We start from the raw sequence: 26,372 nt of genomic DNA, 5'->3' as shown, positions 1-26,372 counted from the left end.
TGTTTACTTTGAATTTATATTAGTTCACACAAACACTCCATCCATGCTTTTGTTCCGGCCCTCCGGTCCAGTTTAAGAACCCATTGTGGCCCTCGAGTCAAAAAGTTTGCCCACCCCTGCTCTATCCACTGAGCCAAACCGGTTAGGGCAAGTGCTCATCTTCTTTACAAATAGTGCTTATCTTCTTTACAAATAAAGTATCTGAGGTTAATCTTCAAATCTTAAACCCAAATCAGTATTCCTCCAAGGAACCCTGATTCATTTTGCTGGGAAATAGTATGTAGAAACCATTTTCTGGTCATTGGATATGCTTATTGCTATTGAATTATTGCTTCTGAGCCTTTTCAGTGGACAGACCTGGGGACTACCACTTTTTTTTTCTTTTAAAAAATTCAGAAACCCATATTGATATATCTAATTCAAGTTAACTTTGCAAGGTTTTTACTCTCTGCTTGCATCTTATTCTCTTACACCAAAAACTGGTAAAAATAATAACTCCATTATCTACCTTTCAACAAATTACTGCAAAGCTTAGCTGTCTAAAACAACAAACATATTATTTCATACAGTTTCTGAGGGTCAGTAATTTAGGAGTGGCATAGCCAGGTGGTTCTGCCTCTCAGTGTCTTGGGAAGCTTCAGACAAGATGTCTGAATGTTTAATTTTTAATTTTAAAAAGGATGGTAAACTTGACTAGCTTTTTAAATTTGTTTTAAAATATGAGGGTCATAATATGTATCAAAAGTAATAGTGATAAGTAAGCTTAATTAGACAAACTTTCACTTGATAAAAATGATACTCGATTTTTGGGTGGCTTTTCTATTCTAAAAGATGCTTTTTTGAGCACTGGTGGGTGGCTCAGTTGGTTGGAATGTCGTCCAATACACCAAAAGGTTGTGGGTTTGATTCCCAGTCAGGGCACGTACCTAGGTTGTGGGTTCAGTCTCTGATTGGGGCAAACACAGGAGGCAGCCTGTTGATGTTTCTCCCTTACACACTCTCTCTCTCTCTCTCTCTCTCTCTCAAATCACTAAACATATCCTGGTGAGGATTTTTTTTAGAAAGATGCTTTTTTGATATGGGAAATCTGAGAATTAAATTCAGAAAAATATTACTGTATTGGTTTTCAAGTTTGCTTTTCTAAGTAGATAAAATGTATATAACTGGTTCTCCTAAATTTCAGCAACAATCATATTTTTAGCAAAAAAAATTCAAATATTTAAAATAAAAACCAAATTTTATCTCTAAACTAGCAGCTACTTACATTAATAGTTCTGATGACTTTATGAACATACTAAGTTATACTTTTTGTACCTCATACCTATTGTAAGCAGTGGTTCATGATTCCTTCCCTCGAATGGCTTGTTTAACATCATAGCATAAACCCATCACAGAAAACAGTCAGTGCTGCAGTGAACGAGAGGGAGAGGTACAGAGCTTGCAGCTGATTCCTTTAGCGGGCGCTGGGAAGGACATTATAGAGAAAATGGCATTTGAGCAGAATTCTTTTTTAAAAATATATTTCATTGATTTTTTTACAGAGAGGAAGGGAGAGGGATAGAGAGTTAGAAACATCGATGAGAAACATCGATCAGCTGCCTCCTGCACACTCCCTACTGGGGATGTGCCCGCAACCAAGGTACATGCCCTTGACCAGAATCAAACCTGGGACCCTTGAGTCCGCAGGCTGACGCTCTATCCACTGAGCCAAACCGGTTAGAGCTTGAGCAGAATTCTTAACTGAAGGGCCATAGGCAGATATCTGTGTGGAATAATAAAAGACATAAATTAATTTTTAAAAAGAGCTATTATTTGGAAACTTGCTACAAGATAGTGTGTGATTCTGTGTTTGGGAAAGATTAGGAAATTGTGGGAGAATTCAGTGGTGGGAAATGAAGAAAGATGGAGTTAAGATTAGTGTTGGGTGTATTTTGGTTTTTTGGTGTATGCCTGTTTTTCTTTGAATAAATCCATTGCCCTTCTCTAGCAAGTGGCATAATTTGATGTTATAAAACGGGTTATTTGAGAAGTAGTATGAAGGAAACACTTCATAGTGTGATCAAGTTTGGAGACTCATCATAGAAGGTCTCTCTCAGGAAGTTGCTTTCAAGCTGACACCTGAAAGACGAGTCAAAATGACCAAAGCTGGGAATTGGGGGGTTGGTGTTTGAGGTTGAGGAATAGCACGTATGATGGCCAGACAACCCAGAGTAGCTTTCGTGGGTGTGGGGTGATACAACCGGCATTGGAGAGGCAAGCCGGATGGTCGTTCCTGCAGAGCCTTGTGGACCATGTGCATGTGTTTGTGCCACGCGATGCTGTTTTCTTACACTGGTATCTTCTGCAGTACCAAACATGCCCCAGCAACGGCAAGACCAGCATCATCAGAGCACCATGATGCATCCCGCCTCAGCGGCAGGCCCACCAATTGTGGCCACCCCACCAGCTTATTCCACACAATACGTTGCCTATAGTCCTCAGCAGTTTCCAAATCAGCCTCTTGTTCAGCACGTGCCCCATTATCAGTCTCAGGTAAGGCTGATGGGACTCATAATTTTTGTTCATTTAAATAACTTCTAATTTCAACTTTTAATATGGTAGAGGGGTTTGGGTTTCCCTTTATATCTGATGCTTTTTGTTATGCTGTGGTTGATAGTTAAGGATGGGGGTGCTTTTTAATGTATATTAGAAGGTGGTTGGTCATTTTAAATATTTCAAAAGAAATAGCCAAGAAAAGTTTTAGATTTTTCAGAGTTGTTTTCAGAAACCTGGACACCGTGGGGTTAAGACATGTAACTAAAATCTGCTTGAGCGAGTCTGTTTGGTATTTGAATGTGTGCTCTTTATTTTGTCTTTGAACGCAGCATCCTCATGTCTACAGTCCTGTAATACAGGGCAGTGCCAGGATGATGGCCCCAGCGGCCCATGCCCAGCCGGGCCTCGTGTCTTCCTCAGCTGCTCAGTACGGGGCTCACGAGCAGACACATGCGATGTATGGTAGGAAGCACTTTGTCTTTTTCAATGTGTGACTATTCTTAATGTGTTTTAAAGCTTTGAAAAGTTACTCTGTTTAAGAATAACTTGGCCTTTTAATGACATTGAGGGTAAAGAATCTAAAGAAAAGATGGACCCATTTTTATCTCTTACCAGCTTTAAGCCTTGGCCAATTGTTTCTACTTCTGTTCCTGAAATTCCTCTGTTTAAATGTCTCTCCTTTAACTAAATGTAATGATGTGTGTAACAGAAGCATCTTTTGTGGAGAGAGGTATCTTTCTTCTCTTCCTCATCAGTATTATCATTTGATGTGCCCTGCGCAAGGCATGCGAGGAAGTTCTACCAAAGTGGAAGCCGTGGCCAGCACTTCACCTCTTCCTTGGGGGTCACTGGCTTTACATATTTCTATTGCTTTTTGTTATAACGCTACTAGAGGCCCGGTACACAAAATTTGTGTACTGGTGGGGGGGGGGTCCCTCAGCCCCACCTGACCTGTGCCCTCTCGCAGTCCGGGAGCCCTTGGGGGATGTCTGACTGATGGCTCAGGCCCACTCCCCATGGGGAGCAACAGTCGGACATCCTTAGCGCTGTCACGGAGGCAGGATAGGCTCCTGCCACCGCCGCTGTGCTCACCAGCCGTGAACCCAGCTTCTGGCTGAGTGGCACTTCCCCTGGGGGAGTGCACTGACCACCAGGGGACAGCTCCTGTATTGAGTGTCTGCCCCTTGGTGGTCAGTGCATGTCATAGCGACCAGTCCTTTGGCCGTTTGGTCGATTTGCATATTAGTCTTTTATTATATAGGATTGTGTTTCTGCATCATGCTGTATTTTAAGTGGTCGAAATTGTATAGTATTAGGTCTGCTTTAGACATTTACACTTCAAGTGTAATCAATTTAAAAAATGGTAAAATGAAAATATTCTATAAAAATTAAATATATATAAGAATAATTAATAATAAGCAAAAATTACTGTCTTAGTTTTATTGCCAGAGAACTTTGTACAGGTTAATTTAGCAGCTATCTAAAGTTCTAAAATAATACGGTTTTCAGTGTTGAGATTTAAAACAGATTTCCACTTATATCTTTTTTTTTTTAATATATTTTATTGATTTTTACAGAGAGGAAGGGAGAGGGATAGAGAGCTAAGAACATCGATGAGAGAGAAACATCGATCAGCTGCCTCCTGCACACTCCCCACTGGGGAGTGCCCGCAATCAAGATACATGCCCTTGACTGGAATCGAACCTGGGACCCTTGAGTCCGCAGGCTGACGCTCTAGCCACTGAGCCAAACTGGCTAGGGCTCCACTTATATCTTGTGTAATATAAAATTAATGGGTGTTCCTATATTTATGTTTTTAAAATGCATCTTAAGTACCAGCCTTATTAAGAAGTAGGTTTTGTTTTTTGCACTTTTCTGAGGTTTTGGCATTTCCGTTTTTTGGAGTGTGAGGAGAGAGATGTAAGTTTCTGCATACAATTGAAAAGAATTCCACTGAGAATGAAATTACAATTACATGTAACTACATGGACATTTCATTTTTTAAACCTCTTTCAACTCTTTGAATGACTAGGAATGTAAAGATTTTCATGTTTCTAACTTTAGGTAACAGTTTATAACATTTAGAGGTTAATAGGCATCCTTCTTGTCACCCGGAACTCAGCACCGTGCCTCTGTCCTGGAGGGGCTCCTGTCGCACAGTTCAGACTCCACATGGTTAAAGGCACTGTTGTTACCAATGAGAAGTCGATTTTACTTTTCTACATTATCATTTAGAGCTTTAAGTAAAAGCGATGTAATTGCTACATTTCCTTCAAGAAGCCCACCCATAATTTAATTGAGAAATAAACTGACAGGCTGATTTCACTTATGATTTTGGTTATGATCTCCTGTCATTGGCTTGTCTTCAGTTGTCTTAACCAGGACTAAGTATGTATGGAAAGGCCCCATTGATTCCTACACTGGCTTTTATGCAATTTGTATATATTTCAACTCTTCTCCACTTTGTTAAAGGCATAGGTGAAAAGTTTGTTATGATTATTTTATGTTTCTGCTGAATACATTAGGATTTAACAAGTGGAAAAAACATTTCTTTCCTTCCATTTTCTTGCATCCTCCTCTTGGAATAAGATCTAAAACTTTTGAGCTAAAATTTCCATTGCTTTTAGGTAATAGCTATTTGTGCACCCATGATTTTGAGACTTTGTAGCAATACTGTGATGTTGTGCAGGATCTTTCTCCTCAATGCCAACATCTGGCTTTGACTTTTGGATGGATATTCATTGGTTTGAAACAACTTCATTGGTTTAAAACAGCCTGTACAATAAATACTGTTATTTGAGGCACTAGTGGTTTTTATGCTTCCCCAGAACATTTTCATTTGAAAAGCACTTGACCTTGGACCCTGAAGTCCATTCAAGTTTGGGTAAATAGGAAGTATTGCAAACAAAACAAATCACTAGACTTAATGTACTAGTCATCAGAGCCAGTTCTTTAGTGCCAGGAGAAAGTTGCTCAACCAGATCTGAACTGCTCTCCTGCATTTTACCCAGGTTGTATTACATTGATGTCTGTTGATGAGGGCTGGCTAGGGGGAAGGCTGTGAACTTGGTATGATTGTTACTGGTTAATTGAGGTTTTCTTAGATACTTCATACCTTAAAAAAGAACACTAGGGAATTATTTTGTTCTTTGCTGTCATAAACCATAATTTTAATCTGCTAAAACAAGTTTATTATTAATTCTTCAGTCATTTAGATATTCTAAATCCTAATTATGCCAAATACAGACAAATTTAAGTGTTATTTTAAACTAAGACAAAACTCTTACATAGAAATATAATTGTGTACTCATATCCTTCGAGTATAATATTTATATATTGTATTCCCAAAGGAACCAAATATTTTGAGTATGTATTAAGTTTGTTTTTAAGCGACATCCTACCTAGATTTTTAAAAGTTTTTATGTAAACAAAAGAATATGTACCCAGATGTTAGTGACAATTATGTCACCTTTTGATCATTCATTAATTGGTCATAGGCAAAGGCTTAGAGAATAGAATGAGAGACTGATTATTGTTTTTAAATTTTTGGTATATTTAATATAAATATGCTAACAAATTACTGAATAGTTAATTATTAGGATATATGTATATGTATATGTATATATTCTAAGTAATTGTTGACCTTGTTCTCTTTGTAGCTATCTTAAAAAGGACTCTGATCACAAACTTCATCTCTTTGATCTTAAACTAACTTTTATCCTTGCCTCTGCCCCCTCCCTCCTAAGAAGTTACTTTTTGTTTCCTTAACATCTAGTTTTCTAATTCATCTCCTTTGTTTTATGGCATTGTTTTATTTACCTTTCAGAAATAGTTCTGAGACTTTCTCTACAGGAAGAGTTAGATCCAGAATCCTTTTTTGGTTTGTTTTTGGTAATTTAATGCAGATATATTGGAAAATATAGTAGGCAAAAAGATTTAAAATGCATCTATTGTCCCTCCACCTGACAACACCTGTTAACATTTTGGTGCATATCCTTTCAGCCGTACTTAAACACACACACGCACACACACCTTTATGTAGTCATTGTAATAAGAAATGATATACTCATGTTTAATATTACTATTATGTTTCTAAAATTTGGATCCAGTTTCAGATGCCTAAAAACATCTTACTTCTGTTAATAATGACTTACAGAATTGTTTATCTTTTGAATTAAACTTGTGTAATTTTTATTTTGGTACATTTTTGATATCAAGGTTATTCAGTGGAATGCCATGTTGGTCTGTTTATTAGATAATAATATTATTCCTTTTATTTAAGCAAGTCAGCCTGCAGAATTTGACATCCCAGTACAGAAGAAAAGTGTCTTTTTGTTCAGCCTTCTCTTATTTAATTTTGTAGCAATGTTTAAAGTGCTTGCCATCTCTTGTAAAATAAGAATGAATTATGCATGAATAAAATAAGAAATTACTAAATATGTCAACCTTTCCAGAAAATTAGGAAAATGTAGACCTCAAAAGCCTAATTTACCTTTCTATTTCCCAAATTCAGCATGTCCCAAATTACCATACAACAAGGAGACAAGCCCTTCTTTCTACTTTGCCAGTGAGTTGGGTTTTTTATACTAATTTTAATTAAACAGTAAAACACTTTTTAAAGAATACACGTTAAGGGAGTAGACTTGTTGAACAATATTTTCCTTGTGCCAGACAAAATTATTAAAGATATGTGTACCTGTAAATAATTCAGAGTTTTAAAAAAGAAATACAACCCAGCTCAAGAAAGCTGGGTTAAAAAATTCAGTTGTTTCAGAAATTAATTTTTGCATACCAAGCAAACATGTGACTGTTTTGGAAATGCCTAATATTTTCCTTGTGTGAAAAACTTTTCCTGAATCACTTTTTTTTTAACCAAGCCACAAACTTAGTATTAATAACAAGAACAACCACAACTTTAAAACGTTAGTTTTTCTAATATTCTGGTAAGAAACTTATTCTTACAAGGATTTTGAATTGAATAGGATCGAAAAACTAGGGGGAAACATTTCTGTCTTTTTAATCTTTGCATGACTGAAGGTTTAAAGTATTTGTGGCAGACACCTTGGGATGTCTTGAGCTTAAGCAGGAAAGCATGACCTAGCAGAGATTATCTTTGGCAACACTAGCCCCCCTCACCTCCAGTGAAAAGGTAAATGATTGCTCCTAAAGGGAGAAAGTCTGGACAGAGCTTTCTTTTGGAAATGAACTTGGAAGGTGTGTTTTCTCTATTTGTAGGGCAATTTTTCAATAAAGCTAGTCATGGACTTTTGGTTTTGAATAGAATGGTACTAACTTGCAGAAATCCTTTAAGATTTTATGCCAGTAATGTGTCACTTTATGTGAAATATATATTCTAGGAAACATTAAAATTTTACTTTAGGGACTAAATTTTGAATTATTTTAGAATGACTCAATGTCTGAATCTACTAAGTGCCAGATTTTAAAAAGCATTTAGAAAACATTTGACTTAACATTTTCATTAATTGTGCCATGACTTGGTATCCAAAAATAAGTGTATAAGTATTATTTATGTGGTGCTAGGAAATGTTAACAAATTTAATCCTTTAATAGATGCTCTTTAAAAAGGAGTCTTGCTGTATATATACTATTAAAGGGAAACTGTATGTAATATAGTTATGTAAAAGACAGTGTCAGTAATTTTATTATGTACTCAGTTTGAGGTCTCAAATGTAGTTATCCTCACCATCTTACTGTCTCTGTTAGTTTTGGAGTCCGTTTCCTGGTAAGTGGCTAAAAGGTCCTTAATCATCACACCTAAGCATTAACTGCCTCAGCACAGCTTCTCTTAAAAAGGAGTGTCAGTCTTTTTAAAAGAAACTAACGGTGAGGCTATTTGTAATTTAATTTGCTGCCATTTTGTCATGGTTTTGGTCTAGTTGACTTTTACTCCCCTTTTAAAGAGTTTCCAACTTTCCTTCACTTCCTTTTTTTCTAAATTTAACATCAAATTTAAAAGTTGGAAGATTTTGTTTTGCTTTGTTTAGTTTTTAAAGTTTTGCAGTGCTGGTGATCTCTCATGACTTGTGCATCCAAGGTCAAAATGAAAACACCTACTTGCAAATTACACACACAGGACTGAATTGGCTTCAGTAAGATCATGGCTTAGGAAACTATTTTTGGAATGTGGTTAGTGCTGGGAGGATTTGAAAAATCATGTCTTTATAGTTTTGAACATTTGTATCAAGGAACACAGCAAGTAGTAAACTTCTGGACCAGGTCTGGCCAAAAAACGGGATACTTCTTTGGTTTGCTTGACCTAATTCAGGTTTCATGAAGGCAACTTAAGTTTTATAAATAGAAGTGTTTAACTGATGAATAACTAAATCAAGCTGTTGAAGAAAATTCACTTTATTGTTAACCTGTCTGAAATCTTTAGCTAAATTAATGAGCATGTATAATTAAAGCAGTTAAATGATACACTTAGTAACCCTCAGAACTTACTGCCCTTTGTTCTCCACTTCTTTTTCTCAGATTCTGTTATATTTTTTTTCTCATTTACTCTACATTGGTTCCCTTTCTCTTGTCTCTTTTTTTTTTTTAATACTTTTTAAAAAATATATATTTTATTGATTTTTTACAGAGAGAAAGGGGAAGGGATAGAGAGTGAGAAACATCGATGAGAGAGAAACATCGATCAGCTGCCTCCTGCACACCCCCTGCTGGGGATATGCCCGCAACCAAGGTACATGCCCTTGACCGGAATTGAACCTGGGACCCTTCAGTCCGCAGGCCGACGCTCTATCCACTGAGCCAAACTGGTTAGGGCTCTCTTGTCTCTTTTCTTTCCAATTATTTCCCCCCTCAGCCTTTTTTTTTTTTTTTAATCCTCACCTGAGGATATGTTCATGTATTTTTTAATTGATTTGAGAGAGAGAGAGGGAGAGAGAAACATTGATGTGAGAGAGAAACATCAATTAGTTGCCGCCAGTACATGCCTTGACCAGGGATCAAAACCAAAACAAGGGCATGTGGCCTGATCTGGGATCTAGCCCACAACATTTTGGTGGAAGGGACAATGCTCCAACCAACTGAGCCACCCTCTGAGGCTTTTAATTTTCCTTCTGTCCATCTTTTTTTGGTCTCATTCTTCTGGCCTTTCAAGGAACCAAACTACAGGTTGTCCCCCAAAAATGTACACACACTTTAACAGCTGATAGCTCAATTTTGAAAATGAAATGTATTTTAATAAGGACTGCTTTATAATTATTCAAAGTGTGTATCCATTTTTGGGAGGGACACCCTATATATTTTTGTTATTTGTATTGAATTAATTAGCTAGCCACTCAGTTTTTGTATTTGAGGAAGAAAAGGAGTTCATGGATAAGGTACTTGCTTTATATCTTTTAAGCAAGGAGATGACCAAATGAAAATATTTCTAATTAAACTTTAAATTTTATTTGCAGCTTATGAACTATAGATTACAACTACTTGATTTTTCTTGTATACATTCTAGTTTACCGGTGTTTAGGGTAGGAAAATAAAACATTTTTATTTTTAAAAATGTTTTTATTGATTTCAGAGAGGGAGAGATAAAAACACCAAGGATGAGAGAGAATCAGTGATCGGCTGCCTCCTTCACGCCCCACACAGGATTGAGCCCCTGCCCCAGGCATGTGCCCTGACCGTGAATTCGATCCGTGACTTTCTGGTTCATAGGTTGATGCTCAACCACTGAGCCACACTGGCCAGTCAGGATGGGTTGTTTTTTTTTTTAAAGCAAAAACCTATGTGGGCCGAACCGGTTTGGCTCAGTGGATAGAGCGTCGGCCTGCGGACTCAAGGGTCCCGGGTTCGATTCCGGTCAAGGGCATGTACCCTGGTTGCGGGCACATCCCCAGTGGGGGGCGTGCAGGAGGCAGCTGATCGATCTCTCTCATCAATGTTTCTAACTCTCTATCCCTCTCCCTTCTTCTCTGTAAAAAATCAATAAAATATATTTAAAAAAAAAAAACCTATGTGGGTGTACGCAGATTAGTTGAAGTATAGTACTATGAAGGCAAATGAGATATAGATTTGATTACTTTATAGGCTTTAAATAATTGGTAAACTATCACAGAGATGCCCTTTAAAAATGTATAGTAAAATATATTTTATCTTTAATTTTCTTCAAATAATTTTAAGATTTTTAACATTTTTCTAATTGATGAATAATAATTATCAGACTTTATGGGCACAGTCTCTTTGTAATGGTCATGCTAGAGTTTGTGTTTTTATTGTTACTTTTAATTTTCTTAATACATTGGTTATAAGATAATTAAAAGTAAAATTTAAAACTTTTTAGTACAAAAATTTCTTGAACAAATAAAGTTTATAAAAATAGGAACTCTGAGATTCTGTACTCTGAGATCTCATGAATAGAATTTGGGATTGGGGATTGCTTTTCCCCAGACAGCCTTGGTATTGCTGCAAATGAAACATTTGAGAAGCTTGGAGGCAGGGAGTGTGAGTGGCTAGACGTCGCTGTCCAATAGGACGTCCTGTGGTGATGGTGTAGTGCTGTCTCACCAGCCGCTTGCTGCATGTGGCTGTTTTAGTCATTTAAAAATAAATTTGAGAGGCGGTTGGAGGGTATGGAGGAAAAGGGACATCTGTAATACTTTCAACAATAAAATAAAGATAAATTAAAAATAAAATGAATACATTTGAAAAATAAGTAATATTTTTACAAGAACAAAGATTAGAAATTTATGTCAAATCTTTTAGTCCAAGTCCGTGCCTAGATAATTTGAGGGGATCTGAAAGTCAGCTTACTGAGTGTGCTGGTGAAGAATGGCCTGTAATAAGCCCGTCAATGAGGAGAAAGACTACTTTCATAGACTTTCGAAGTAGGAAAGCAGTTAGCACATTATTTTTCCTGGATCCCAGAAAACAGTCACTGACTCTTCTTAAAGAAAACACCCAGAGAAATATGATATTGTATGTCAGCTATACTTAAATTAAAAAAAAAAAAAAAAGTCTGTTAAAAAGAGGAACAAAATATACCCAGAAAATGTTACCACGGTTTTCCTTGTTAATATGTTTCAATGTACGGCAACTCTTACAAGTTAGGGAAATTTCCCAATCTATAAACGAAAGTGTTTTCTGTGTTTTCTTTGTTTCATCTTCTCTGGCACACCCCCCGCCCCCCGTGGTGTTGGCAGTTGGATGCACAGGTGGTCCTAGCACTGGCTCTTTGCCTTGCCCTTGCCTCTTTTCAAAGATACATATACAGTTGGAGAGAGGACCAGTTGGGCTGGAATGTTGGTGGCCCTTGGCCCTACAAGGTCAAGCATTCCAGAATTGCTTTGTGTGTCTAATCCTCTGCATAACATTGACGTGGGACTCACCCAGAGGTATTTATCCTGGTGACCCTCACAGCCTTGCCCGTTAGAATGCTGGAGTTCGGGTGCCTGATCCTAAAGCAGTGCTTGCTTCAGCCCCCTATCTGTCTGTGTATGTTTGGGCTTGGCTTCTCAGGGATCTTAGGAGGAATTTGCGAGAAGGCTGGGAGCCACAGGTTGCTAGAACGCTGTCCTCTGCTCATTGACACGTCATGATTTGTGTTTGTATCAGTTTGCTGTTGATAGTCACAAAGCAATTAACCCATCTTACTGTGCTTTTGATTCTCAAATTGCTCTTTTAGAAAGAGGTGAATAGATGCATCTATACCTAATCTCCCTGTTTTATACCAAGATATGGTTCATGCTAAGATTCACAAAGAACTGGCTTTGAGTTCTTATCTTTAATGAACATGTTTTTACTTAAGTTGGCTCATCATGTTTCCTCTGAAGTTACTCTGACTAGTAACATTCTTTCTAAAGGCGGAGGTGCTTTGAAGAGACTCCATTTTCTACATAGTTTAGGTAGTTCTCTACTGGATTCTTATCAAGCAAGATGAGAGATTGCTGAACAGGGAGGGCCCAGGTGGCTTCTGTGAACAACTGAGAATTGTGGACATTGGCCCTAAAGATAGAGCCTTGTCCAGCCCCTCATTCCCAGTCTGTGCCCATGGGACACTGCTGCAGCTCCAGGGCAGTAGCATGGTGAGGTTAGCCAGATGATGGCCTTGAGCTAAAGTGCGTGTGCGTGTGTGTGTGTGTGTGTGTGTGTGTGTGTGTGTTGCGGGGGGCGGGGCAGGGAATATTGTTTGAATTATTTCTGCCTTTGTTAAGTTACCTTTGCAGGAAAACCAGTAATTGTTTTAAGAATAAATTTAAACTATATAATGTGTACAGTTGTGTTACCAGAAATAAAATGTTAATCTGATTGTTAAGCAATAACTTCATACTTAATTATTCGTGATAGTTGATGGTTAAATGAAGTCAAATGTAGAGATTGGTAACAACATAAGTTAGGCCTTGAGCATCAAGAAAGCTCATTTGGCGAGGCATAAGGAGCAGTTGTACACACTCCTTTTTTTTTCACTTCAGTTTCCACTGGCTCCCTTGCTCAGCAGTATGCGCACCCTAATGCTACCCTGCACCCACATACTCCACATCCTCAGCCTTCAGCCACCCCCACTGGACAGCAGCAAAGCCAACATGGTGGAAGTCACCCTGCACCCAGCCCCGTCCAGGTGAGGAGAGACCCAGAGGTCTCCATGACGTTGCTTCCCCTTCTGTGCTGAGTGTTTCTTCCGGGCCAGGATCGGGGCCTGGGACTGCGTGATCAGAACACCCAGCAGCCCAGCGCTGCCAGTGTGCACTCTGCAGACCATGCCCCTGGGGCTGGTTTTAAGTCACATTAAGAGAGATAATAAGAATAAACATCAATATTTAAAAATCTAATTTAACATAGAGTAAGGAATTTGCTTGGGACTTTTTTTTAATTCCCACTGTTTATATGATGAGTTTTCTTGTTTCTTTAGTCACATTTGTTAACGGAGGTGGTTGGGTATTTCTGACATCTGTCGGCTCCGTGGGCAGTGGTCTTGCTTCACCTCGGCCACGCTGAGATGGGGCTTATCCCAGAAAGGAGGTCTCTGAATGGGTCCCACCCTCTCTTAGCTCCCTGCTGTTCTGTGCTTGCCATTCCCGCCCCCTAGATGCGCCAGGTGGAGCCCATTTTCATGCACAAGGCTCAGCTTTTGTGCGGCCCTTAACTGATTTTCATGAAAAAGGTGGTTTGCTTAATTAATTCTTTCTGTCACTTTGCAGCACCATCAGCACCAAGCCGCCCAGGCTCTCCACCTGGCGGGTCCGCAGCAGCAGTCAGCCATTTACCACGCGGGGCTCGCACCAACCCCGCCGTCCATGACACCTGCTTCCAACACGCAGTCGCCACAGAACAGTTTCCCAGCAGCACAGCAGACAGTCTTCACAATCCACCCTTCTCATGTCCAGCCGGCGTACACCAACCCGCCCCACATGGCCCACGTACCTCAGGTAAATCAGCTTTAGCCAACTTTCTGTGAAGACCAAGTCGAATAGGAAGGTTATCAGATAAGCAGCCAAGAGCCGGATGCTCTCCAGGCTAGGAAACCCTGTGTGATTTGCCTGTCTCCCTTCTCCCGCTCAAATACACGTGATCTGGCCCTAAATGGATGTTTGTGTGGTTTTGTAATGGGGTCAGTGAAGTTGCTGATTGGTCAGTCCTTTAACGTTTTCCAGCTGAGACCGAGACCATATAAATATCTTTGACTCTGGAATGCAACCCGGTCCTCCTTCCCTTCCTGTGTCTGCTTTCTGTGTTTAAATAGCTTCATTGAGATATATATGTATGTCTCCATACATATACTCTCTCTCTCACACACATACACTGTGTCTCTCTCTCTCTCTCTCTCTCTCTCTCTCTCACACACACACACACACACACACACACACACACACACAATGAGGTGTGTGGCAGGGAGGATGGACCTTCACAAATTCTTAACTCTCTGGCTGCCCTGGGCCTGTCAGCTTGAATGTTGGTCACATGGATCCAGAGAAATCTCCCCCGTTCTCTCTGGCTGTCCATACATTCGTCTTGACCATGAGTTGAACTGCTTGAGCGGCTTGCCCTTGTACATCGGTGCCGTGTAACGAGAGGCTGAGAGCACCCAGGTGCTCGCATTTTTCTTAAAGAGCAGCTCTGGAAGCACTTTGGAGCTCATCTCCAGTGTACACTTTAAAGGTTGGAAGGTGCGGTTGCTGTCTCAGTGGTTGCTGTTTGCATCAGCTGCTGACAAAAGTCCGATGCTATCCAGGGCCAAGTTGGGTTGTCGTAAGGAGGAAGAGGACCTGCACTGAAGTTGGGCTCTAACACTGTCCTTGAGGCCCGCCCTGGAGCTGTGGAAGGCGAATTGGCTGTATTCGATGTCTCTCTTTGCTGCTTTCATAACAGCACTTAGGTGGGTCTGACTAGACTGCCTCACTGAGCTCCAGTTCATGTCCAAGTGCACCACTGAGGCTCTGGTGTGTGGGGCTGGAGAGGACACTCAGTGGCGCTCTCGGGTGGCCTTGTCATAGACCCACAGCTCTGGGAGTTGGCGCAGTGTGGCACTGCCGCGGATGGTTTGCTGTGGATGTGGGGCGGGATTGCTGTGGTCAGTGTGGGCCAGCGTGGTTGGTTGGTTGGCTGGATCAGGAGCTTCATGAGAGCGGGGTCCTGTAGATGTCGAGCAGAGGCTGGTGGCTAAGTAGGTGTGTGAATATAGGTTGGGGTTCCTAAAACCTCACTTGTGTGTTTTTGTGCTGAAAGAGCAAAATGGATTAACACAGGGAAGCCAGATACGCCATGGCCCCTTTTGAAAATGTAAGATAATGAAAACAGCATTTCCTTCAGGCTTATCAGGGTCTGGAATTGTGCACGGTGTCGAAAGGGCTCTTCCTGGCCCTGCCAAAACCTTCCCAACTTGACAGTGAGACCAGGTCGAACTCACTGTCACTCGGTACAGGGACACGGGGCTGGACAGACTGTTACTTCCTCTCCCCATCTCACTGGCGCCATTCCCTGCAACCTCCCCTTCCTCCTACTCCATCAGCGTCTCTTTCAGCAGAGCAGATTCTCTCCTCACTGCCCTGGCTCCTTCCCCACTGAGAGTGCTGGTGAGCAGGCAGGAAGTAGAAGGGCTGGGTGGGGGGCAAACAAGAAGAGTAATCCACGGAACAGAATTTGACAAGTCTCCACTTATAAAGTAATAATCTGCTTTCCTATTTGAAAGGAACAGCCTTTGTAAAACTACTTCAGGTCCCTCATGGAAGCCAGATTCTCAAGCGTGATTGCTTCTCGTCTGTTACGTTGGACAGGTGGCCCTGGGGTCTGAGCTTTGTATAGAATCACGTGATCAGAAATGAAGGCTAGGACACCACAGTCCTGATTCTCCCCGTGCTCAGTGGGTGTCTGTCCCCTCAGCCTTGCAGGATCGCTCTGCTAAAGGGCGAAGCATGTCTGTAGGTCAATTGATGTCCCACTAGGGAGTGTCCCCAGAGAAAAGAAGGGCCCTGAGGGCCCACTGTTGCCCTTTCCTGAGAGCCCCAGCCCCTGAAAGGAACACAGTTAACATGTTGTTTAAGCTGGAGATGTTGCCTGTATGCGTAAAAGAGCTCTCTGTTTCAGGCTCATGTACAGTCAGGAATGGTTCCTTCTCATCCAACTGCCCATGCGCCAATGATGCTAATGACGACACAGCCACCCGGCGGTCCCCAGGCCGCCCTCGCTCAAAGTGCACTACAGCCCATTCCAGTCTCGACAACAGCGCATTTCCCCTATATGACGCACCCTTCAGGTGAGGCGTGTGTGTGCAGGGGCCGCCGGGCACCCCAAGCATTCTGCTCGCACAGTTCGAATGGCAGGCAGAGCCAGCGCTTCAAACCCTGCATTTGAGAACTAGCAAGACCCGTCAGTGTGCACAGTAGGGACTGTGACGATCAGTCAGTGTCAGGGCCTGAGGCTCCGGGCCGAGTCTGTGTGTGTTCTGATGGTCCAGGTTTGGCTTGAGGAGCAGCGGCAGCTGTGGAGCTGATGCTGCCTAGGACTCAGTTGGCCTTCCTTGTTACGACAGGCTGGGCAGGGCAGCGGTTTCCTTCCTGAGTCCCAAGTCTGCGTGGGGGTTACCACCATGATAGTTTGATCGTAGCTCTGGAGAATACTGCTGATGAGCAGTGCTGTGTGTGGATCGGCTCTGAGTGTAGCATTCGCTCCAGCCTGCACCCTGACAGGGAGAGGCCGTGATTGTGCTAACACTTGAGACTGCCATGGCGTTCCTCTGAAAGCAGGACTGGTGCTTGGCTAATATTTGGGGAGGGGGTATGTTACAGCCTGTTTCTCTACCCCATGAGCAACAAGTCTTCTGGGAGTTTTATCTGAAGTGGTTTTACGTCTTACTGGTTTGTTCTACCCCTCTTTCCCCTCCTCCCCCTTTGGTGCAGATGGGAGGGGGAAGTGAACTAAATTTTGAGTCCTGTTCAGCTAGCACAAGGATAGTTTACAGTCATGTGCTGCAGAGACACTAGGCTGATGTGCGGTGTTGCCAGTTTTCTGTTTAAATATTCACTTTTCTTTTTTACAGTACAAGCCCACCACCAACAGCAGTTGTAAGGCTGCCCTGGAGGAACCGAAAGGCCAAATTCCCTCCTCCCTTCTACTGCTTCTACCAACTGGAAGCACAGAAAACTAGAATTTCATTTATTTTGTTTTTTAAAAATATATGTTGATTTCTTGTAACATCCAATAGGAATGCTAACAGTTCACTTGCAGTGGAAGATATTTGGACCGAGTAGAGGCATTTAGGAACTTGTGGGCTGTTCCAATTCCATATGCTGTTTCCGAGTCCCGCAAGTACCCCAGCTCTGCTTGCTCAAACTGGAAGTTATTTATTTTTTAATAACCCTCAAAAGTCATGTATACATCAGCTAGCAAAAGTAACAAGAGTGATTCTTGCTGCTATTACTGCTAAAAAAAAAAAAAATCAAGACTTGGAACACCCTTTTACTAAACTTGACAAAGTTTCAGTAAATTCTTACCGTCAAACTGACGGATTATTATTTATAAATCAAGTTTGATGAAGTGATCACTGTCTACAGTGGTTCAACTTTTAAGTTAAGGGAAAAACTTTTACTTTGTAGATAATATAAAATAAAAACTTAAAAAAAAATTAAAAAATAAAAAAAGTTTTAAAAACTGATATCCAGTTAGTGTGTGTTTGTATAAGCTACTAGTTAATACCAAGGCAGGAAGGCTGTATTTTCTTAATATCCTGGAAGGTTAGTTGTCAAATGATTTTTCTTCTTCACCTTTAGTTCTGGTTCAAGGTATCTCTAGGAAAAGACAAGACTGAGATATTCTCTTTGGTGGATAGAGGTCCGCTTCAGAAGGAGGAAGGCTGGCCAGAGTTGGGCAGCATTGAAACTCCACACCCTCAGCCTGATGCTGATTCTGTAAGCTTCCTTTTCAATCCTCCTGAACCCAAATGAATGTCCTTAGCCAGGGGTCCTGACTCAGACATCTGTCTGTTTTACCAGTAGGGGGCAGGAGATACTTTTTAAAAAGCTGTGAATAAGATACACCTGAAACTGATATATGTCAACTGTAATTGAAAAATAAGAATTCATTTTTTAAAAAAGAAAATTAAAACTGATAATCCAGAGTGCAGAAGAGGTACAGTGATGTACAAAGCAGTTTACGGCTATAGACTCATAAGCACTTGTTAATGTCCTCAATTTATGGGAGGAGAACAAAGGGAAAAGCAAGTGTTTGCGCAGGGCAGCAATTTCAGAGACCATAGTCATAATACACAGAGCTTTTAGATATTGTTGGCAACAAATCAATATTCTGAAAACATTTTTTAATTCACATATAGCAATTTATACATTATAGCAAAATTTGTTATTCAAGAATAAGTTACTTGTACAGTACATAAACAATATATAACAATTTGCCAAATACCTTCTTCTGCCTGTAATGATAAAAGATTGAACCCATTTTCTGTGTTGTTACAATGTGTGGCTTATTCCAGCCCAACACTGGGTGACAGATGTGTCCTTGTTAGAGGCAGTGGAAATATACAAGTTCCTCTAACCTGTGGGAGATGTTAGCGCTCACATGACATTTGCAATAGGAGAGTTAGCCCTGAATAAAAGCATGAAGGAATCTTAGGCAACCCTTAGGGAAGGGAAGAGTTCAAGGCCTTGATTTTATATATAAAAATAGTGTTTTGTGGTCTAAGATTTTAATGATTGCTATTCCTTTTTCCTACACGGTCCAGAAATGATCAGAGGCAGAAGATTTATACCAGATAAAGCCATTGGATTGCTGGTCTAAAATTCAAGGCAGGTTAGTTGACTTAATTCTTTGGTGCTGGTGACTGTTAGTTTGTAAAAGTTCGTTAAAGTCAGATTCAGGAGGTGACGGTGCTGAGAGCAGTCTCCTGGCTGTTGTCTGGTTGGAGAGAACTGCAGTGGTCGCAGTACTTACTGTCCCTTTGGCACTCACAGCCCGGCTTTCTGTGGAGGTGCTGGCTTGGCCTCTTGAGGCCAGCGGTGGTCACATCAGGACTGGAAGGAGGGTGGCATGTGGGCTAGCTACGGCCAGCAGGGTCACTGTGAGGGCATCAGCCCAGGGACCCACTGCTCCCTCTTCTCCAGCTCTACCTGCTCTAGCAGAAAGGAGAGGCCTGGCTTAGGGTCACTCCTTCCCAACTGTGGCGGGGCTTTCTGTTGGGATGTATTTGAGGTGTCCTGGTAACTCAGACACATTTGGAAAGGAAATATTTTCCTTGAACATTTAGACTGGAGCAGCCTGGAGCGGTGACTTCCAGCTCTCTGTTAGAATCTGAGCTGGTACTTGGCAGCCAGTGGGTCAGAGCTGAGCCACTAGTTTGCTGCCTCTTGGTACTACCTGAGACGTCTGTGCTGAGACTGCTTAGAAGTGGGTGCCCCTGGCTTGAAGATGTCATAGCCCAGATGTGGAGGGAGGGGGTAGGTGTGTTTCATTGTATAATTTGCCCTTTTTCTGCACCAGTGACTTGTCAGCATGGACTTTCTGTGATGAGCTTTATCTTTTAAGAGACATTCAAAATAGTGTGTGCTCCTCTGGTTCCCGCTTTGCTTAGCGAAACCTGCTTGGTATGTAGAAAAAAAGTGTCCTTAGAAATGGACCGAAAATTTGGATCGGGGTTGGATCTGCTTTACAACCTGTGGAAACACCCAGGAGTGTTGGTTTTTAAAAGTAAAAGTGAAGAGGTGGTTAGTTGATGCCCCGCACGCCTGCCCCCCCCCCCCAAAAAAAAAACACCACAAAATTCTATAAGCACTATAAGCAAAAGTCTCACCTCTTAGAATACTGAGAGTGGCTGGAGGGAGCAGACAAAACCCTGACCCTGGCCAGATAAGGCAGGCAGGAGTTAAGTTCAGGCCAAGGTTTGGTTTAGCCTCTAATTGACGTGTATCATACATGTTAAAGCTGAGCTGGTCCCAGGGGCAGCTGACCTCACAGTCACTGCCCCTCGTCACTGAGGCTTCTCTGGGAGGAGCCAGCCCCCAGGTGAGTGGTGTCACTTGTGAAGAGGTGTAGATGGAGATCTGAGCCCACGTGTGCATGCCCACGCCTCAGAGGCAGCGGGACCTGCTGGCACAGCGCACTGGCTGGGCTGTTGGAGGAGCTCCTTGTCAGCCATGGCACCAGATTGAGCCTAAAACCTCGTGGGAAAATTGAGCCATTGGATGCTGGGGGCTGAGCCCGCCGGGAAGGAGAACAATGCCAGAAGCAGAATCCAGTTGTTTATTCCTAAGGCACCAGGTAGAACTGGAATTTGCCGCCCTCCTAGTTCAGTAACGGCCTGGATTTCTCTGAAATGGCCACATGTTTCACTTCTCTACATTTAGGAAGGACAGTGGCTCCTTGGCAGCAGGTGCTGGCTTAGCCCTAGTCCAGGAGGGTTGCATAGCTGTCTGACTACAAAAATCGAATGGGTATTAGTTCAAACAGTGCAGTGAAATAAGCAATGGTTTAGTTTTAAAACCTGAATCATTTGAAAAATTTATCTGAGGTAAAATGTTTAAAATCATTTTTGACCTTTAGCCTGTCCTGTCAGAGCTCTGTTGTAAGGCTGGGTCAAAGCGGATAGGCGCGGGGGCGCAGAGCTGCATGTGGAGGAAGCTGTGCGGGAAAGCCATAGGGATCCAGGGCTTGTTAGTGTTTTGGGCTTCCTGATGGACCCCCTCCCCCCACCCCCCGTTCCCCACGTAGAAAGTCTGTCATCAGTTGTGACAGTGTCAGTAAGAAAAAGTTTCCACTGCCAGCCTGGTCCTTACCCCCTCCCCCCCCAAGTGCCAGGGCTGGTCCTGGGGGCCCGACAGGAGCTAGGGCATCTGCGGACAAGAACTACATCTGTAAACAATAAGGAGAAAGCCAGGTGGGAACTTACAGGAGGCCCTTTAACAGGCCTAATAGAAGGGTCACATCCAAACTGGAAGGAGCAGTTAATGTCCCTTCACTCTCTCTGAAAGGAAGGGAAGAAAGTACATTCACCAGTTCCTGTTCGCTCCTTCAGGGTCCTGTGGCCTGGGAGTCCACTGCCCGTCAGAGAGGCGTGTACTGATTGTCTATGGCCCGCAGGTGGCTCCGGGAGGAGGAGTCCATTTCGTAGTCTGAGTCCCGGGCACGGTTGGCAGGCTCCGACTCCAGGTGCCGCAGGCTGTTGGCCAGTTCCTCGGGCGAAGGCACCAAGTGGAAGATCTGCTCTTGGGGGGAGGAGCGGCCTGGGAGACCCTCCGGGCCCAGCCCCCGTGGACAGCCGGAGGAGCTAAGGTGGGGAAGGCCCAGCTCTGAATCCCAGCGAGAGAGGGAGAAGGGGAACAGGACGGTGTTGGAGGAACCTGGGGGACAAGTGACAAAGAGGCCATGTCAGAAGGTTTGCGGCAGCAAGCTTTCCCCTCTACATGGTTCCCTGGATCCTCCACCCCTTTATCAAGGGGCACTGGGTTCACACCTGGTGGCTGGGAGACGACCACCACGTAGCTGGACAGCCGGACGTCGCAGGCCGATCCACACTCGAGGGGGATGGGCGAGCGCTGGAAGTGGTGGAGCATGTCCATGACCGAGGGGAAGTGAAGGTGCTGCACGCGGCACTGGCCCCGCTCGGTCAGCGACAGACGCAGGTGCTGCATGGGGAGGAAGGGGAGGCTCAGCAGTGGCCCCTAAGGGCCTTGAACTTGGGGGGAGCAGCCCCACCTGCCTTGGCTATACCTTGGCTATGCCTTGGAAGTTGAATGTGAGCACATACTCCCCACGCCGGGTCTCGCTCTGCCGTACCAGGAACACTCCGTGAGCATCAGGGCCCTGCAGCTGAACCAGCTGAGCTGCCTTCACTCGGGAGATAGGGCCGTGGAACCAGGGGTAGCAGGACAGGAAGTGATCTGTCTTCTGGCAGGCTGGGTCTAGCAACCCCCCAGGAGAAGCACCTGGTTGAGAAGATGTGTAATGGTGACCCCCCTGGGGCACCTCACGACCTGGGCTGAGGCTGGGTTCTGACGCACCCAGAGCACAAAGGCCCCGACCCCTCACCTTGGTTCAGGGAATCTGTGCTTCCCCTGGGAGAGCTGGCTGTGCCAGGCTCCGGAGCGGAGGGAACGTGCAGCTCCGGGTCTGTGCTCTCCAGCCTGCAGAGAAGGGGGCGGTTAAGGGTCTGGGAAGAGCAGGGTTGGTGTCAAAGCTGAGATGCGAAGGGAGTCTGGTGCCTCACCCTTGGCCTGTGCACTTCCGGAGCTCAGCCATCCACGAATTCAGCTGCTGCTCGTCTCCCACCTCAAAGATGATGTCTGTCCGGTCCTTTACCTGGTGGGAGGAAGGGAGCAGCTGTGTGGGTCCGTGAGCCGTGTGTGCATGTGTTCCCCCGGGTGTGGAAGCTCCATCACTCACCTTCAGCACAAAGGTGTAGAGGTTGTCGGGCATCTCGAGGCGTGTGCATCGCCGGACCTCCTGGAGGCTGGAGCAGGCTGCTTGTAGCTTGGGCTTTGAACTCTAGGAAACCCAGAGGTTACTCAGGCTTGTCCCTGATGGCCCCTTGCCCACCCAGGCCTCTGTTTTTCTGCTCAGCAGGCACCCCAAGTCTGGAGGAAGTTTGCGTTCTGGCTTGCAGGAGCCCGCAGAGGGTCCTCTTGTAGCCTCTGAAGCACTGTCCCCACATCCTGAGATCCCCAGAAACCTGTGTGGGCTGAGAGCCAATCCCCCTCACCTGGACGTGCGCCATTCCAGCATGACACATGCCTGCCTGCTGCCATCTGCTTCTCCCCACTGGGGAGCAAAGAGCTTATGCAGCCAAAACCCCTGAACAAGCCCAGAGAGGGGGCATCAGTGTCCACCCCCATCCACCTTTCTCCTGGTGCTGCCTGGCTGCTAGGGCCCCAGGTCATTGTGATGCCTTCAGCCCACCACCCCCCCTTCCATCAGCTCCCCACAAGCATGGGTCTCCTGGGCTAGCAGCCACCCTGGGAAGAGGATGCTATATCACCACATAGTCCAGAAGAAGCGCAAATCTTGGAAGTGAAGCCATTTGCCTGAGGAAGGAAAAGATCAGGCTTTGAACGCTAGAACCTCGAATTTCCCAAACCTCACTAATCTATCCTGCCTTCAAGTCTCAGGGCAAGGTGGGAGGGTTTGGCTGGAGGGTGGAGGCTTCTGCCAATGAGCCTGAAGGGGCAAAGCCTGGCACAGCCTCTCCGTTACAGCCAGCCGAAACCCTCACAAAACAGTGGGGCCAAGGGTCTCCATGACACCCACAGCACACACGGTTCAGAGCAGGTGGGAAACGGTCCCCGAGCCCTTTGCCAGCAAGAGCCCTTTCTTCCAGGTCCTGAGTGAGCCTGGCTGGAGCAGGAGGCTCTGGAGCACCCTAGAACCCTACATTGCCCCCCATCTCCTCCATTTCCTCTGGTGACAAGCCCGATAAGCTTGTTTCTTCAGGGTCATGAGATGTTGCTGGCTGCTTCCAGCAGAGACCAAAGGAGATAAGATGGTGGAAAGAGCCTGAGATGGGTTGGGGAAGCCCCCCTGCCTCCAGCAGCTCTTTTCCCTGGGCCAGGAAGAAAGCCAGGTGCACCTGGGGAACAGCACAGCCCCTAACACATTGCACAGGGTGGGGGTGGAAACAAGAGGTGGGCTTAGGGGGATCCGACCTCTACCTCTGCCCAGAGGCTGCCTTTTTTCCAGAACTGACCCCCAAAGCCCTGCGCTTCCCCATGCCGTAGGCACGCAGGAGCGGGCAGACTGGCTAGTGAGGGTTGGCCAAACAGGCTCTTCCCAGTCCAGGCCCCTCCCAGCAGGTCCCAGTCCTGCCCTGGCTGCTGGACACAGCATCTGGGGACAGTAATAGCAGCTCTAGGAACCACTCACTTTGTCTAACATCACAAGTCGAGGGAACAGAGCGCGGCGGGTGGCACAGCTAGTAAATCCCAGCCCCAGTGTTTCACCTTTCCAGTCTCTCTTCCCCATCCCTTCCTTGTACCCCAGTTTCTCAGCCTGGGAGTCAGGTGTGGGGCCTGTGCACCCCTGGCAGCGTTCACAGCCAGCCAGTCTCGGAGCCTGTTTCCTGTCTACAGCAGGGTAAGGGACGGAGGGCTCGTTCCTTCCTTCTGCTTCTGCAGTTGGTCCTGCCTACCCCCACCCCCGCCGCTGGCTCCAGCCTCAGGATCCCCGAGAGGAAGTAGGCCAGGCCAAGAGGGGAACAGGCCGAGTCTCCCTTTCAGTTCCACTCCAGGCCTGGCCTCAGTCCCAGCCCAGGGAGTGTAGAGATTAAGCAGCAAAGCCACTGGTTTCACTCTGAGTGTGGGGCCTCCGTGCCAGCTCCGCCCCTGCAGCTGAGGAACTGCTGACCTGGCGGCTGTGGTGGGAAGAGGATTCCCCCTCGGCACCTGAGGGCCCTGGCCCACAAGTGATGTGGAACTTGTCCTGGCCACTTACCTTCCTGAGGCTGAGCATGACGGCTTCTTCCTGTCTCCCCGGGTAAGAACTGGGATCTGAAGCAGGGGCGCTAACTACGTGCTGCCTGAGCGTGGGGCGATGCCAGAGGCTCTGCCCAGATTGGAGGCGTGAGAGCATGAGGACAGGACTCAGGAGCACCAGGTGCCTTTCTGGTTGAGCGCTGTGAGGGCACAGAACTGTGATGGTGAGAAGCGAACCCAAACAGCACCACAGGGACATCTGGGGGCATCAGGTCCCCTGCTCTCATGCCCTCTAGCCCACCTGTCTTACCAAGCAAGCTGGGCCAGCAAGCAGCTGCTCTCTGGACCCACCTGAGTCACAGCTGTGCTTAGGTGGTCAAAACGGCAAAGCCACTCCAGGTATTTGCTATAAGCAGTCACCTCACCCACCACCTCCTGCAGCGTCCACTCCTGGGAGCAAGTCTTCCCAGTATCCAAAAAGCTGGCTGCTTTCTTATGGCCATTGGGACGCCCGTGGGAATAACCCATTTTTTCTGTGCTCTGGCTGTTAGGAAGCAAAGATGCAAACCAGCTCTGCCACTACCCTCACAGTAGGGCCTGCACTCTACAGCTACCCTTACTGGGCTTTATAATCCCTCCAGGCTCTAAGGTCAGTCCTGACCCTCTGCTTGTACAGCCCTGGAGAAAGGGCTCAGCCCTCCTGCCTGTGTGTCTTCGTCTTTAATAGCCCCTCTCTTCACAGGGTTAGTGTGGTGGCTGGCTGGGGCCTGAGGCCAGCCAGGTGGGCCCTCTACAGCGGCAGAGGACTAGGTTACAGACCACCTCAGCATGCAGCTCCCTCTCCACCTGCCAGAGTGTGGTACCATGCTCCTTTCCACCCTGCAGTGAAATTCACACCTCCTATTACCTACATGGCTGAGACAATCTACATTAAAGTACAATGTATTTCCCTGTGACTGTGCTTGAGTTTGTTTGAAAAGGTCAAGAACATGGAGGAGCCAGAGGGCAGGGTGAGCTTTGGAAGGACAATCGGTTAAGTGGCCATTAAAACTGGGCAGAAACTTCCATGTACTTCTACGTAAGACGGCGCAAGTCCTGGCTCTAGGTTTGTCGTCGGGTACTTTTGCAGGGTGGTGGGAACGCTGTGCCTCCACCCCAGGGGCCCTGTGACTCTTCCTGGAAGCAAGGAAAGCGAGGGTGAGCAGACCTTCCTCCTGCAGGCCTTGCTGTCCCTCACCTGCACCCGCCACTGCTCCCCGAGTGCTGAGGCGACAGCCCTTCCAGCTTTCCAGGGACCTGGATGTACCCTAGTCTACCTTGTCCTCACAACCACCTTGAGACCCTGGCAGAGAGACTGGCCAAGTCCTCACTGAGCTCCAGGCGCCGGTGCCCCACAGGAACAAGACTGTGTCCCCCAGTGAGGTGGTCACAGTAGGCCCCGAAGTCCCCATGGTTTGGGGAAGTGGAGCTCATGCTGAACCCCTCGACAGGGGCAGGCCGGACTCTCACAATGGCCTTGTCCCATCCACTGTGACCTGCCTGGCCACTAAAGGGGCCTTTAACCTTGAGTGAAATCTTTGAGGAGAGACCAGTCCCTGGCAGTCTTGTCTCTCCAAGGGCTTTGGGGCCCTCCCTCCTCTCCTACAAATAGCAGTGGCGGGACAGGAAGCTGGAAATCTAGGTTCCCTTGAGCGCATCTTGTGGCCTGGAGCCTGGCTCTGAAGGTGGGTCAAGAGCCCTAGCTCCACCATTTAGTAACTGCAGCCTCAGTTTACATGGCGACCATAGGCAGAGCCTGCTCGCCTCCCAGGAGTAGGGGAGGAAGGTTGAAAACAGACACGGCTAATTCCAGATCCCAGTCATAGAAAGCTTGGCCCTGCCAGCCCAGCACCAGAATGGATGCTGCCTGGATGGATGAGCAACATGCAACATCGTTATGGAAAACGCTTGTTCAAGTCTTACTGATGGGTATCAAAG

General features: G+C 45.2%; 2 protein-coding genes across 2 annotated transcripts in view; one reads left to right on the top strand and one right to left on the bottom strand.

The window, feature by feature from the left end:
* Positions 1–17,745, top strand: part of ATXN2 (ataxin 2) — a 61,552-nt gene extending 43,807 nt beyond the window's left edge. The window contains 7 exon segments of the mRNA XM_023762677.1: positions 2,348–2,532; positions 2,865–2,997; positions 7,049–7,102; positions 12,966–13,111; positions 13,692–13,919; positions 16,075–16,243; positions 17,027–17,745. Coding sequence (XP_023618445.1) covers positions 2,348–2,532; positions 2,865–2,997; positions 7,049–7,102; positions 12,966–13,111; positions 13,692–13,919; positions 16,075–16,243; positions 17,027–17,055 — 944 coding nt within the window. The 3' untranslated portion in view covers positions 17,056–17,745.
* Positions 17,746–18,282: 537 nt separating this feature from the next.
* The window catches only part of SH2B3 (SH2B adaptor protein 3), a 28,708-nt gene continuing 20,618 nt past the window's right edge, over positions 18,283–26,372 (bottom strand). Inside the window, exons 3-8 of the mRNA XM_006099030.3 lie at positions 22,375–22,476; positions 22,199–22,290; positions 22,021–22,115; positions 21,703–21,917; positions 21,446–21,617; positions 18,283–21,332 (exon numbers count right to left, since the gene is read on the bottom strand). Of these exons, the coding sequence (XP_006099092.3) occupies positions 21,037–21,332; positions 21,446–21,617; positions 21,703–21,917; positions 22,021–22,115; positions 22,199–22,290; positions 22,375–22,476 (972 nt within the window). The 3' untranslated portion in view covers positions 18,283–21,036. The remainder of the gene's footprint in view (positions 21,333–21,445; positions 21,618–21,702; positions 21,918–22,020; positions 22,116–22,198; positions 22,291–22,374; positions 22,477–26,372) is intronic.

The sequence above is a fragment of the Myotis lucifugus genome, unplaced genomic scaffold (assembly GCF_000147115.1).
Source record: "Myotis lucifugus unplaced genomic scaffold, Myoluc2.0 scaffold_256, whole genome shotgun sequence".
Lineage (NCBI taxonomy): Eukaryota > Metazoa > Chordata > Mammalia > Chiroptera > Vespertilionidae > Myotis > Myotis lucifugus.
This window is presented reverse-complemented; position numbering and strand designations above follow the sequence as displayed.